The sequence below is a fragment of the Lontra canadensis genome, unplaced genomic scaffold (genome assembly GCF_010015895.1).
Source record: "Lontra canadensis isolate GAN:19392208 unplaced genomic scaffold, GSC_riverotter_1.0 scaffold144, whole genome shotgun sequence".
NCBI classification, from domain to species: domain Eukaryota; kingdom Metazoa; phylum Chordata; class Mammalia; order Carnivora; family Mustelidae; genus Lontra; species Lontra canadensis.
Genome location: NW_022631138.1, coordinates 2,182,950 through 2,198,784, shown reverse-complemented (window position 1 = coordinate 2,198,784; position 15,835 = coordinate 2,182,950). Strand labels below are relative to the sequence as shown.

Below are 15,835 nucleotides of genomic sequence, written 5' to 3'. Positions count from 1 at the left end.
TCACAAATCTTAAAAACACCTTTATTATTTTCACTGAAGACTTGCTTTCAATTTTTCATTTCAGAATTTACAGAGTAAAAATGTAAGTTACAATGACCCATAGCATCACAACCCATGGATGACTGCTGTTAACATTTCAGAATCAAATCTTCCAGGCTGTGAGGAAGTAAGTAAGGGAGGAGAGAGTGTTCAAGTAGGTTGGTTGCTGATAAGCCAAGGAAGTTGACAGATCTTTAGCACTGGAAAGAGTGACTAGGTGTTCTGAAGGAATGATGGGGGCAAAGGTCTCACTGGAGTAGATAGAGGGAGAGAATGATGGAGGAACTGACAGGGAGACCAGGGAAAAATGGCGAAAGGGTTCTTTTTCAAGGGTGTTTCTGTAAAGGGTACAGTGAAATGGAGTAATGGTGCCAGGATCTTACTTGTTAACACCTAAAATTAACAAAATAAGCACCTTTCTTTATCAAAATATTGATAAAATAGAATTTAATACTTGTATTCACTGGGAGTAAAGTACATTCTACTTTGACATGGCAAGACAGATACTCACAGTCAGTGAGGGAAACACCTGCAAGTCACTGTTGCAGTCTAAGTTTTCATATTTTGTTGTCCAACATTCAATGTTCTTGAAATAATGGCCACAAAAGTCTTCATCAACACTAGGATCCTGTTTTTGTGATAGCTCCTCCTACCCAAGGTAAAATTCTACGTTATAATTTATTTCTACACTTCTTATTCAAGAAGATAAGTAAAACTTAGTATCTAAATGATTGCAAAGATTTATTCAGTTTGGAGCACTTGAAAACACACAGAATACTGAAAAGAAAAATGTTTTGGATATAATCTTAAGTATGACAAGGTAATCATAATATGTTAGCCATTCCAAGGCACTCAGATCCAGTAACACATAATATAAGCATAATCTTAGAGGAAGAAAAGTGACTAAGGTATTACCACAGGAAATGGTACACAGAGAAGTAAAAAATACTTTGACCTGAGGCTACTTTCATTTGATCCCATGTATAAAAGATTTTAGAGAGAAAGAAAACCAGCATTTAACTACTACAAGGAAGGTTAAATCAAAGACGGATGAATAAAACCAGGCTGCTAATGGCAGCTTCCAGTCATCAAGAAAAGGTTAAGTTGGCTTCTACTGGCCAAATAGGAGACAATTTGAGCAAAATAAATTTAAAATCATATTATAACCCATGTAACAAAGCAAAAATCAACGAGTCCATGCTGATGATTGCTCAGTTAAATGACTGATAGGTAAAATAAAAGGAAAAGGAAAAGAGAGAGCTCATCCTGATGGCAGAATGTTAACAAAGCAAAAGAAAATATGGAATTAGAAAAAGCACCATTCAGCAATCATCAGAGCAATAACTGACTGATCAGGCCAGAATCAAAGGATATTAAAACAAGGATTGATGAAAAATCAGGATATTCGGGATGCCTGGGTGGCTAGGTCGGTTAAGTGGCTGCCTTCAGCTCAGGTCATGATCCCAGCATCCTGGGATTGAGTCCCACATCGGGCTCCTTGCTCTGCAGGGAGCCTGCTTCTCCCTCTGCCTCTGCCTGCCTCTCTGCCGGCCTGTACTCTCTCTCTCTCTCTGACAAATAAATAAATAAAATCTTAAAAAAAAAATCAGGATATTCACATACAAATACAAAAGTATTTCTTCACAAATTATTGTTAACAACAAAGAGAAAAGTAGTAACTTTATAGTGGAGAAACCTGGTAGAAACTTCCTTAACCAACCAACCAAAGTTAGCATTACCAAAAATGGGACAAGCCAGTACTAATCTAACCTAAACTAATCATGAGAAAATATCAGAAATATTGGAAGCGAAGGACATTTTATAAAAATAAATGGTTTGTACACCCCAAATATATCAATGTCAGGAAAGACGAAAAAAAAAAAAAAGCTGCAGAAATGGCAATGTGATCTTGGACTGGAACTTATACCAGGAAAACAACAAAAAACTGCTAAAAAGGATGTTTAGGGGACACTCCCAAAACTGTAACAAGATCTGTTTATTAGGGAATTCTGAGTGGCTCAGTCGGTTAAGTGTCTACCTTCAGCTCAGGTCATGATCCCAGAGTCCTGGGATCAAGTTCTGTATTTGGCTCCATGCTCGGCAGGGAGCCTGCTTCTCCCTCTGCCTGGCACTCCCCCTGCTTGTTCTCATGCTCTCTCTCTGACAAATAAATAAATAAAATCTTAAAAAAAAAATCTATTAGATAATAGTTTTGTATCAATGTTAAATTTCCTTTATTTTTATCACTGTGTTGTGTAATCTAAGTGAATATCTTTGTTCTAAGGAAACACACACTGAAGTATTTAGTACGAAGGGGTAAAATATTTGGGGATAAAGTCACAAAGGCACTATTTGAGGAAAATGATAGCTTTCATCCCAAATGAAAAGATAACACAGATAAAAGTACGGAAACCTATGCATCATTTAAGGTAGGAGCTCACAAGGAAGTAGCTGTAAGCAACCATCAGCACTGTCAAAAGAAACACCTTGCTGAAGGACACAGGAGCCCAGTGGACACCCTCCTCTCACATGCTCCCCCTCCCTTCCCTGGGGGTCTCCTTTCCTCTTCTCACCTCCCTGCAATCTGCTTCTACTCACTAAAGTTACTCAGCCTCCCTAAAGTTCTAGGTGCCCTATAACTAATTTTTTGGATGAAGTAAAAATTTTACATTACTTCCTTAAACTACATTGATTTTTATTTGTATGGGACCCACAACCCCTTTATTAATGGTTCTTACATGTCTGGTTTAAATATTTATTAACATTTTTCATAAGACAAAAGGGAACGAAAAGATGTTTCCTCCTCAGAAAGCATATACTTTGATACAATTAGAGCATTTCTTGCCGAAGTCCGAAAATAAATCTGTGGCACTTTCAAAACTACAATCTATATTTCCGGCCTCCTCACCTGATGAGCTAATAAATCTTTATACTCATAATTTTTCCTTCATAGCTTTTTTTTTTAAAGAAGATTTTATTTATTTATTTGACAGAAAGAGACACAGCATGAGAGGGAACACAAGCAGGGGGAGCAGGAGAGGGAGAAGCAGGTTTCCTGCTGAGCAGGGAGCCCAACGCAGGAGCCCCCCTTCATAGTTTTATATGCACTGAAAATTTGCATTTTACTTACCTCCAGCTTAGAATATTCATTTTGACAGGTATAATGCTTCAAATGCCACTCTATGGCAAACTTCACAGGCCCAGAACAACTGAATGACTTAACTGTTTAGAAAAAGAAAGTTTCATTTTATAGTAATCATATATATGCTCCAATATAAGCTTAAGGTTTCGAGAATGCAATTTAAAATAGGCTACTTTAATGAAATAGTGAGTAAAATATTACCTAATTTCTGCCAAAGTCACTGCAAAGTGAGATAAATTCATTAAATTATTTTAGTTAACCAAAAGTTGCTATAATATTATTCATTTAATCGCTATATTAAATCTATAGAGTTAAAAATCAACTGAGTAACAGAATATGTAAGTATTATATAATATTTAAAGTAAGTCACTGCTTACTCTAAAGTCACTCTAAACTGTTCTCGTCACTGACTTATTCAAAAAATACTGAGTGAGCATCCCTTGTGTGTCAGAAAGAGTAACGGTAAACTAGAACAACTCCAGTCCTTGATATAAGAGGTATTGGGGAGAGACGGGTTAACAATTAAATAGGCACCTTTGATAGAATAAGGGTCTGAGAACAGGGGGTCAAGGCCCTGGGCAGGGCACCTAACATAGTCTAGAAGAGCATGAAGAAGGGGTACCAACAGGCTTACTGGAGGAGGAGGCCTTTAAAGTGAAGAGCAGGAATTAGCTAGGTGATGAGGAGAGGGGAACAGTATGCAAATGTCCATGAACACCACAAAATAGTTGGCTATGGTCAGAACACAGACTGGGGAAAGGGGGAAGAGCTGAAGCTGGGTAAGAGTGCTAGAGAAGGGGATCCTGGGTGACTCAGTCGTGAAGCATTTGCTTTGGCTCAGGTCATGATCTCAGGGTCCTGGGATCAAGCCCCACGTTGGGCTCCATGCTCAGCGGGAGGCCTGCTTCTCTCTCTCCCACTCCCCTCACTTGTGGCTTGTGTTCCCTCTCTGTCAAATAAATAAAATCTTAAAAAAAAAAAAAAGAGTGCTGGAGGAAAGTTGTAAGGGGTACTGTGCTCTGCTAAGGAGTTTTCCTTTATTTTGAATATTACAAAGCACTACTCTATGTTTCAGGTAGAAGGGTAACATGATTAGAAAGACCGAAAAGGATTAAGTCTAGAATGAGAAAAAGATCTTTTGGGAGTATTATCACAACATGGCAGCTGCCTTTCCCTAGAATAGGTCATCAGAGAGAGAGAGAGAGAAAAGAAGAAGCCACAGTATCTTTTATGGCCTAGTTTCAGAAGCAATATGCCATTACTTCTGCCATATTCTCTTGGTCAGACCAACCTTAATATAATATGGTAGAGGACTATATAAAGTCACGAAAAATAGGAGGCAGGGATCACTGTGAGCCATCTTGAAGACTGGTAACCAGAGGGAATCCAACCTGAGACTGAGACTGGTAAAACTACTGAGGCAGAACACCTAAGAGTTGGGAGCTGCCTAGAGAAAATGTAAATGAAATCTGGACAGGGATACCATTGAACCTGTCTGTATAGTAGCCAGCCCCTGCATAGGAAGAAGTCCAGTGATTCTCAGAGATCACACAGGGCTGGGAACTAATTGAGCTTCCACTAACCAGAGTGGAAATTAATATATATTAATTTCATTAAATACACCAAGCATTCAGAGAAATGTAGCAGGGTCATACCTCAGAAGTGATGCTAAGTTAGCCCTACAGTAAAGCTACTCCAGGTCCACCCTAAAAGAAATTAAACATAAAACTGGAAAGGATCAAACTGACCCAAAAGAAACTTAGCTGTCTGCCAGAAAAAAAGTTGTTAAAGGAGTACAACACCTCAGCACTTAAGAATGTAACATTCAGGGGTGCCTGGGTGGCTCAGTGGGTTAAGCCTCTACCTTCGGCTAGAGTCATAATCCCAGGGTCCTGGGATGGAGCCCTGCATTGGGTTCTCTGCTCAGCAGGGAGCCTGTTTCCCTTCCTCTCTCTCTGCCTGCCACTCTGCCTACTTGTGATCTCTGTCAAATAAATAAATAAAATCTTAAAAAAAAAAAAAAAAAGAATGTAACATTCATGGGTCTCCTGAATGGCTCAGACAGTTAAGCACCTGCCTTGGTCACAATCCAGATTCCTGGGATCAAGCCCCTCCTCAGGCTCTCTGCTCAGTGGGGGGGTCTGCTTCTCCCTCTCCCGCTGCCCCTCCCCTGATTGTACTCTCTCACTCTCTCAAAAAAAAAAAAGTAACATTCATGACATCCACCATCCAAACAAAAATCAGATATAAAAAGCAGAAAAAACTGATTCATAATCATGATAGATTAGTCATTATGACAAAGATGGAAATGACAAAGATGGTTAGCAGAGAAGAATATTAAAACAGTTGTTATAAATATTTTTCATATGCTCAACAATGTAAAGGAAAATATGAAAAATACTGAGGAGGGAAAGAAGATATTTGAAAAAAAGGAACCAAACTTCTAGAAATTAAAAAAATATAATATTCAAGTAAAAAATTCACTGTATAAGATTAATAGAGATTAAATGAGATTAAATACTAGACAAGACAAGATCACTGAACTTGAAGACAAAGCAATAGAAAGATCCAAAATGAAGCACACAGAAAGAGACTAAAAAAAATTAACAAAGCCTCAGTGACCTATAAAACAATATCAAGCAGGCTAACATAAGGGCAAATGGAGTCCCAGAAGGGAAGGACAGAGAGGTGGAGACAGTGTCTAAATCCATGATCAATGTAAGAAATGAGATTTTTTTCAGTATAGATACACAGTTGTTCCAGCATCATTTACTGAAAAGACTAACTTCTTTCTAAAGAATTAACCTTGGCACCTTTACTGAAAGTCAATTGAGTTTACATATGTGGGTATATTTCTGAGCTCTCTGATCTGTCTCACTGTTCTATATGTTCTATCTTTATACTAATACCACACTGTTAGGATTACAGTGCCTTTATATACATTCTGAAATCAGACAGAAGTCTTTCAACTTTGTTCTTTTTTAAAATTGCTTTGACTATTCTAGGTTTTTTGTATTTGCATATAAATTTTAGAAACAGTTAATTTCTACATTAAAGTCAACTTAGATTCTGATTGAGATTGATTGAATTTATAGAAAATCTGGGGAAAACTGACATTATGTTATAGATTTTTCATAGATGCCTTTATCAGCTTGAGGAAGTCTTTTATTTCTAGTTTTAGAAATCTAAGGGTTTTTATCATGAATGGGTGTTACCTTTTTTCAAATGCTTTTCTGTACCTATTGAGATGATTATATAGCATATTTCTTTTATTCTGTTTATATCGTGAATTACACTAAGAAATTTTTGGCAGTGACTCCACAAGACTGCATCCTGAATGGGGTAGCAAAAGAGGGGTCACCTAAGAGAAAGCCAGATACATATCCAACGGACTAATTCTTAGCTTTGCAAGCACTAAAATCTGGTTCTGTGAGAACACAGAGACTTGGTCTCACTCCTTCACCACACCATCAATGTAGACGTATAATCTAGAAAGCCCAAATACTCACTTAAAATGAATAGTAACTGTAAAGTGGTTGTATAATGATTGATTAACTCTCTCCCCTCAGCATACTTTCCTGCGTATCGGAAGTTGCTGAAAGTTGCTCGATGACCAAAGCACCAGAACGAGGTGGCTCAGAAGGATGCTGCACCTACCCTGCCAGTGACCTCTCGTACCTACAGTCACAGCTCAAGAAGACTTCTCTCCCATCCATGCTGCTAGACCTCTGCTTTAACCTGACTTAACACTCGTATTTTCTTATGCTTTTGCTTCTAACTCCCTTCTGTTGCCTCATTCTTTCTTTAGCTATGTTAATTACCACCATCTTGAGTGTGGTCTACTCTTAGCTGATCACAAACATTACCTACTGATTTTTTGGGGGGAAATTCCTTTTTTAAACTTAAATTCAATTAATTAACATATAGTATAATATTAGTTTCAAAGGTAGAGTTCAGTGATTCATCAGTTGCATAGAACACCCAGTGCTCAATACATTACATGCCCTCTTTAATGCCCATCAGTAGCTACCCCATCCTCCCACCCACACCCCTCCAGCAACCCTCACTTTGTTTCCTATGCTTCCTATGTCTCTTATGCGGGGTGCCTGGGTGGCTCAGTTGGTTAAGCGTCTGCCTTCTGCTCAGGTCATGATCCCAGGGTCCTGGGATCAAGCCCTGCATCGGCTCCCTGCTCAGCAGGAAGCATGCTTCTCCCTCTACCACTCCCCCGCTTGTGTTCCCTCTTTTGCTGTCTGTCAAATAAATAAATACAAATCTTGGGGCACCTGGGTGGCTCAGTGGGTTGGGCCGCTGCCTTCGGCTTGGGTCATGATCTCAGGGTCCTGGGATCGAGTCCCGCATCGGGCTCTCTGCTCGGCGGGGAGCCTGCTTCTCTCTCTCTCTCTCTCTCTCTCTCTCTGCCTGCCTCTCTGTCTACTTGTGATCTCTCTCTGTCAAATAAATAAATAAATAAATAAATAAATACAAATCTTTAAAAAAAAAAGTCTCTTACAGTTTGTCTCCCTCTGATTTCATCTTGTTTTATTTTTTCCCAGGTTTCTTTCTTTTACTAACCAGAATCATGCTGTATGTATTGTTCTTTGATGTGCTTACTGGAGATGTTCTCAGCCTAGCACACTCCTTCTTTTTTTTAAGATTTTATTTATTTATTTGAGAGAGAGAGAGCAGGAGAGTGGAGAAGGTCAGAGGGAGAAGCAGACTCCCCATGGAGCTGGGAGACTGATGCAGGCCTTGATCCTGGGACTCCAGGAATATGACCTAAGCCAAAGGCATTGCTTAACCAACTAAGCTACCCACCCAGGTGCCCTAGCACACTCCTTTTATCCATTACATATTCCACATAAATAGTGTCACTGTTTGGGTTGCTTCCTTACGCTGTTATAATTATGCCCACTTTTGTGGAATTTAAGGGGAAATTTGAGGGGAAAAGTGCCAGTTTGAGCCCTTGGCAATCTGAGGTGAAGCCATATTGACTTGGCATTGAGCTGGTGGCAGGCCGTGCATGATCACTTGGGCAGGGAAATGGCTGGACTGTGAATTTGGGGCCCACAAGCCAAAGGGATAATGTGTGACAGGGACATGCTGGTTTCGCTTTTAACTTTTGTTTTTCCAGGAAACTCTATCTCTCCTTCTATCCTAAATGAATGTCTTGCTGGATAGAGTATTCTTGGCTCTAGATTTTTTCCTTTTAGCACTTGGAATTTATCAGGCCGCTCCCTTCTGGCCTGCAAAGTTTCTGCTGAAAAACTCACTGATAGCTATATGGTGTTTCCCTTGTAAGTCACCGCTTTCCTTTCTCTTGCTGCTTTTAAAATTCTCTCTTTATCACTATTTTTGGCCATCTTATTTACTTTGTATCTTGGTGGAGACCTCTTCAGGCTGGTTTTGTTGGGGGCTCTCTGTACCTCCTGGATCTGGATTTCTCTTTCCTTCCCCAGATTCTCTAAGTTTTCAGCTATTATTTCTTCAGACAAATCTTTTGCCCCCTTTCCTCACTCTTCTCCTTCTGGGATCCCAATCATACGACTGTTATGCTTCACAGTGTCGCTGAGTTCCCTGGGTCTATTCTCATTTTTCATATTTTTCTCCCCTCTCATCGGCTCAGCTTGATTACTTTCCATTACTCTGACCTCCAGGTGGCTGATCCATTCTTCTAATTCCTCTTGTTTGCTATTTATTCCACATGGTCTATTTTTATTTCCATTTAGTGAGTCCAATAACTCTAATTGGTTCTTTTTACATCTCCTATCTCTTTGTAGAGGGTTTCATGGAGGTTCTGCACTTCTTTCTTAATTCTAGCAAGTATCTTTATGACCATTACTTTAAATTCACTGTCAGATATATTACTTATCTCCATTTTGTTCAGGTCTCTTGCTCTGATTTTGTTCTGCTCTTTCATTTGGGACACAGTCCTCTGTCTCATTTTGTCTAACTCTCTGTGTCTGTTTCTCTGTGTTGGAAAGTCAGCTACAATCTCCCACATTTGAAAGTAGTGGCTTTATGAAGAAGAGGTTCTGCAGTGCAATGTCTCCTTTTTACCAGAAAACGGTGCTTCAGGGGTGGTGTCTCCTATGTGTGTTGCTACAGGGATGTCCTACTGTTGTGGTGGAGCTGTTTTTGCCTTCAGTCCAGCCTGCAATGGCTCTCTGCCTATTGTGGGCAGAGTCTGGTGCCTATGTTGTTAGTGGGTTGCCTTGGGCTTGAGTTGAGTCAGATCAGATGTTTATAGGAGATAAGTAGGACTAAACTTCGGGCACTTTCCCTGTGTTGTCACCTGAGAAGCTTTTGTTGGTGGGTGGGGCCTGCAGTCAGACCAGCTGCCTGCCCCCAGCCCACTGCTGGGGTTACAGTCAGACTGGTGTGTGGTTATCTTCCCCTCTCCCTGGAGCAGAACTCACTTTGGAGTGATGCTGGCCCTTGTCTGGGCTGTGTACATACTGCCAGGCTTGTGACCTGCTTTGATGGGATCTTGCCAAAGGCGATCGGAGTGGGTGGATTTGCTTCGCTGTGGCCTCTTATCTATGTTGGAGTCTGTTCTGCCAGTTTTCCAATTGCTTTCTGGATTATTTATGCCGATGTGGGGGTTTTCTAGGTGGCCATGCAACAAGAGGTGAACCCAGCGTCCTCCTACTCTGCCATCTTCCCAGCGGCCTCTATGTATTGTTTTTTTAAATCAAATTACTTTTCATTGGTACATATCCTGCCCCCCACCATTTAAATTTTTTGTCTGCACCTTCTAGCAATAACTGTGCCTCAGATAAACCTTATTGACTACGATACTGCGCAAAGCTTGTCTGTACCTTCTAAACCTTACCTGTCTAGGCACTGAGATTTGAATTCATTAAAGAAATGGATGCCCCACTTTTTTCATCACCTATCTCTGACTTCAGTTTCCTCTTACCAAGTTTCCTCTTACCAAGTTAATATCACCATTGATGATCTCTGATACCAATGAGCTGCTCTGAACTACTTCTGCTTTCTAGTTCACGGCTGGCCAACTTCCCTCAGCAAAGACCCACTATGACAGAATCACCCAACAAATGATCTGTGAATGCATGAATACGGTGTGATAGAAAAAGGGGGCATGGCTTTGGATCCCCAGGAAGCCAATTAACTCTACCCAACAAAAAACTACTCCTTATTCCAAAACTTTGACCCTAGCAACCAAATTACCTAGTCAAGTTACTGGAAACACTAAGAGGAGTTAGACTATAGTGAATAAGATTTACTATAAACCCCTTAAAATTATTAAAAACCTCAAAATCTATGACTTGATAGTTTTACACATCAGTACTTAAAATCCTAATTAAAATGTTAGTGTCTAGTAATTTTTATTGTATTCTATGACCATGCATATATTTACAAAAGTTTCAGGGACAAAGGCTTTACCACAATCATGACATTTCATATATTCATAAAAGGAATTTATCTAGTTTTAGAAGTTGGGATTCAGAGTAAAATTTCACAGAAGTGAAATACTTTTCTTTGCTGAAGCCTACCTTATTATACTTTAATTATGAATTTTAATTAATGATTCATATTACATTTTTTGAGACAGGATCAGAAAAATCCATTCTTAAAAATAACCAAGACTTGACCGAAACAAAAAAAACCCTGAACATGTTAGAACCACTTAAAAACAAAACATCTGCATAGCTTAAAATATGTTATACTAGTTTTATTAATATATCAGCTTATATATTACATGATGTTATTCATTTATATACTATTGTTAGTATATTAGTTTATTGTACTTACCAGAAAACCTGATTTCAGTAGAGTTAAACATAGTTTTTCTAAATATCAAAGGTCCTGATTTCTAAAATGAAACACAAGAAAATACAGAAAGATTTAGTTAAAATTTTTTTTCTCTATTTAGTAGTACAGTTTTACCTTTGAAAATATACACTTCTAACTCTAGCACTCCTGTGACCAGAGTGATTATTTCTTAAAAATGTAAATCTGGTCCCATCATCCACTTGCTTAAAGTCTTGTCCCATAAGTCTACTCTCTAAGAGGCTCTGGAATGCCCTTGAAGCTGGAGAAAGCCAACACACAGGAGGTAAGGGCTGCTGCCCTGTACCATTACTGTTGCTCAGGAAGGAGACCTATTTGTGCATCTTCAGTTGCTTTCTCGGTATCTATTCGAATGTACTTTCGGTAAAACAACCATCCCTGTTCCTAAATTGTTATGGTTTCCCAATGTGTGCTTATAACAAACCAATTCTTACTGCCGCTCATAGACCCCTGCATGATCAAGGCCTGCCCACCTCTCAGCACCTTTCTCTCAGTGTTTTGAGAGCAGGATACTCCTTCGGGCTCTCAGGACCTTAGTAGTCAAGCTGAAAACTTACTTAAGAGCCCTTCCCTGTCACTCTTTGTCCACCTTGTTAAAGACTTCTGAAGTTTCTCAGGCCAGTTCAAGACCCCCTTCCTAAGGAAGTCTTCCACCAGGTACCACATCAGGCCAGGCACTCCCTTACACAGTCTCTAGGACCCATCCTTCATGACCCTTGCCACAATTAAAATGAACTAATCCATTACTTAGTTATTTAATATCTGCCCTAAGCAAGAATGAAAACACTGTGAGAAAGGATGGTGTTCAATGAACAAGTGGTTAGAAATGAAAACCCCAGATGATAGGCAGCTCTTTCTTGATAACCTTCCACCCCAACATTTTCAACAATAACAAATCCCCTAGCCCAGACCCCCTCCTCTGAGCCCCAGATCCACATACCCAACTGCCTCAAGGTCATGTTCACCCTAGTGGAGACATTCCACACTAACCTGTCCTAAAGCAGACACATTCCTCTCTGTTCCTTTCTTTCTACACTACCCATGTTGGTTGCAGGTGATGCCATCTTCAGTCACCCCAGCCTTGACTCCTTCTAGCTGCTTAGCTCCATCACCTAATCCCCAAGGCATGTCTACTTTATCTTGCAAAAACTTCCCAAATTAAGTTCTTCTTCTCTATCCCTGCCACCACTGCTCCAATTCAGGCTCTCAACATTGTCTGCCTCCTGCTCTGCAATAACCTAATTGGTAATTCTGCCACCAGATCTGAGTCTATAATTCATGCTTAGATAGCAGCCATAGTGATTGGTACTTATGCCTACAATCCTTCAATGGCTCTCCTTCGTTCACACCCAAAATCTGTTATTGGTGGCCTAAGCAAACCTATAAATGGGGTCTGTTTGGCCCACATCAGAACTTTTAAAAATGTTTTGGATTGGCTGACATGATAAAAATATGGATTCTGGTTTTCCCTTAAAAAAAAAAAAAAAAAAGAGGAGACCTGGCAATTCTGTGTCTACGTTGCCATATAAGATCCACTAGCTGAATGGCAGCTGACCTCTTCAGAAGGAGCACATAATCTACAGGCCACAGCTCTCCCAGCATCCCCTGACTCTAGTTCACTTTACTCAGTGGACATCACTGGCCTCAGACCCTAGGAGTCCTGGAGTTTAGACCCACGGCAATAGGTTTAGGGCTAAGCTGTGGGAGGCTTAGAGTAGCCTAAGTCCCCTTTAACACTCCAACCAGAACCTCATTCAGCAGAAACACTAAGAATTTCCTGCATTGCTACTTTTCTACTCCCTCCTTCTCCTTCATCCAGGTAACACCCACTCATCTTTAAAGACACAACCAGACATCAAGTCTAGAAAGTGGAGTTAGGCGACACTGCCCCCCACCCCGCCCCCAGTGCTCCACTAATATTCCAAGAATGCTGCCATGTATATAACTACTCATGAATCTGTTGTCTCTACTACTATAGGAGCTTCTTGAGAGAAGAGACTGTTGCTTAAATTCATCTTTGCAACAACAATGGCCAGTCTAGTACACTGTGCACAGCAGATGATCAAACTATTTGTTTGCTTTACAATCGAAAGAAGCACTTCTTAATACATTTGCAATACAAATAAATGAGAGCCTCCCTCTCCTTTCCTATTCTTTTTTTTTTTTAAAGATTTTATTTATTTATTTGACAGAGATCAAAAGTAGGCAGAGAGGCAGGCAGAGAGAGAGGAATGGAAGCAGGCTCCCTGCTGGGCAGAGAGCCCCATGTGGAGCTCGATCGCAGGACCCTGGGATCAAGACCTGAACCGAAGGCAGAGGCTATAACCCACTGAGCCACGCAGGCGCCCCTCCTTTCTTATTCTTAAGGGCAAATTCTAACAGCTTGAAATGGGGTGGGGGGGAAATCAGTGTATTCTCTACAAAGAAGAGATTGATGGACTGCTACTGATCTGATGTAGGACCCAAGGAAAAATTTACCTTCCTAAAGCAGAAAGTAAAGTCATTTTTTCTTCAGGGCCTTTGGAGTTTCACCACCCAAAGTATAGCTGGCAAAGAGTTTTGCAGATAATGATCAAGTAGTTTAACAATCTGTGCACGGCTCGTTCGCTTCCAGTATGGTTTACTCTAAGTTTATGATATTGTCATTCACTAAAGAAATGGCATGAAACCACAAGTGTGGGTCTCTGAGTTTTGCTTTTTACTGTTCAGAGAAATTCAATAATAGAGATGTGCACGCTCTGTCACTGGCACATATAATGGGACGCCAACCCAGAAGAATCCTGGAAGAAATGGTAGCACCTGGTACTAATTTTTTCTGTTTGACTAAATCAAAATGTAGGTTTTGCCTTTAAGGCTCAAACAGCATTTCAATGCATGTGGAAAACAGTCATCTTAAAACAGAGCTGGTTGAATCATCTGACTAGAAAAGCAAGGGATAAGGCCTCTTCCCGATCTCCTGTCCCTCTTCAGCAAGGCTTTCCAAAATTCTACTCCTGTGTCGTTCCTACATCATCTCATGTGACTCCTGGATACCAAGTTCTCAAATGGCCTGTCCTGGAAAGGAAGTTTCCATACACTCATGCCTCCAGACTAGCCTTTCAAGCACTCCTTAATCATCCATCCCTCCTCATCTCCACACACACATTCCCAGAACTATGATAGGAGCCCTAGAGAAATTCAGGAACCCCAGAAGAGCGAAAAAGGGGTGGGGTGGTTGCTCCATGTTTCCTCCTTATTTAAAGAAAAACAAACAAAAAACAAAAAACGAAAGCGGCACACAGGCTTTTAAGTTTATGCTGAGTGAAGCCTGGGAAAGTCCTGTCTAAAGTGACCTCACGGGTGTGGCCCTGCGGCTGCACCCGGGCCCGAGGTGGGGTCAAATGGCAAAGATGCGGGCCCGAGCGAGAGCCAAGGGATCTGGGGGCTCGGGTCTGAATAAACAAGAACCTGGGCGAGCCAGAACGCGTCATAGCCCAACAGGCGCCAGGACTTCGGGAAGGCGATCTTTAGGAACAGTTCCAGCGCTCAGAAGGGAGAGCCGTCCTCATGCACAGGATTCCCCACAGCCTAGGTCGGGCCGGAGAAGGGGGCTCTCCCGGTCCATAACGGACGAAAAACTCAGTGACCGTATCACCGAGCCGGAGCAGGCCGGGTACAGACCAGATGAACAAGTCCCCGGCCGGGCCCGGGGGTCGCAGCGAGCTCCGCGAGGACCCGTAGGGCCCGAGACGCGCCACGCCTCGGTCTCCACGCTCCACTTACGTCGTTGACCGTCGCTGCCCAGAGCCCGGGCTCCGGGACGGCGCCCACAGCCGCCGGCGCCCAGCACAGGAGGTAGAGGGCGACGCGAAGCAGCGGGGCCCCGACAAGAAGGTGGCGTCCGGGCTGGAGCCGGGCTCCGATGCGGCAGGCGGCGGCCATCTTGACACGGAAGCCGCACCTGGCGCTCCGAGACGCCCGCCACGCCCCGGGTCCGCACCTGGTGAGCTCCGCCCCCGGGAGGCGGGTTCGGGTCGGTTGGTGTGTCTCTAACTGGGAGGTGGACGAGGGGGTTTGGGCTTGGGCGATGAGGCGCGGTTCGGGCCCGCGAAGCTGGGCTGAGGCCCGGGCGCAGGCGTGGAGCTAAAGAAGCTAGAGCAGGGCTAGGAGGGGTGGGCGGGTCAGAGAGTGGAGGCGGGCCTCGGGGCCGGGCCGGAGTGGGGAGGCGGGGCTAGGTTTGGGGCGGGGCCGGGATGGGAGGCGGGACTCAGGGCCGGGCCCGAGTGTGGAGGCGGGCCGCGGGAATAGGCGGGGTGTGGGCGGGACCATACTGGGGCCGGGGCGGGCTGGGAAGCAGGGCCAGCCTGAAGCCGAAAATTCAGGTCCTAGATTTAACTGTGGTTGTAGTCCGAGCTTAGTGGAGAGTATGGGATGGTTTCATGTCAAACTTCTGCTCTTTGTGTCTCAGTTTCTTGCATCCTCTGCACTCCTACCCAGTCCTCTCAGCTCAAGGGAAACAAACTGTTCTCTAAATTCATGGAAAGTGGTCCGGAAAGTACTTTGAGGTCAGGGTCCCTGAACCCAAGGCTCTGTGTTGTAAGCGTAACGTCGGTAGCACAGTTAGTGATTTTCAGACAAATAAAGCCTCCTGGTTACTTAAAGCTGAAAGTGGCAGGGCTTACATCTGTCTTATTGTGTACTTCGCCCAGCGTTTTCTTCTTTGAAAGCTTGCTGTCAAAGAGAACTCCTTTACTGTCAAATGTGAGTAATGTCCAGAGGAAAAGTACAATCCCGGATTAATATTGTTATAACTTAAAATAGAACTTATTTATAGTCAAGAGGCTCTCTCTGCCTTAT

General features: G+C 42.3%; 1 protein-coding gene across 2 annotated transcripts in view; it reads right to left on the bottom strand.

Moving 5' to 3' along the window:
- Window positions 1-15,126, bottom strand: part of TMEM87B (transmembrane protein 87B) — a 49,480-nt gene extending 34,354 nt beyond the window's left edge. The window contains exons 1-4 of one of the 2 annotated variants that reach the window (XM_032843876.1): window positions 14,762-15,126; window positions 10,961-11,021; window positions 3,170-3,261; window positions 551-688 (exon numbers count right to left, since the gene is read on the bottom strand). In XM_032843876.1, the coding sequence (XP_032699767.1) occupies window positions 551-688; window positions 3,170-3,261; window positions 10,961-11,021; window positions 14,762-14,920 (450 nt within the window). In that variant the 5' untranslated portion in view covers window positions 14,921-15,126. The remainder of the gene's footprint in view (window positions 1-550; window positions 689-3,169; window positions 3,262-10,960; window positions 11,022-14,761) is intronic. The other variant, XM_032843875.1, reaches the window with a different exon arrangement.
- Window positions 15,127-15,835: the final 709 nt, after the last annotated feature.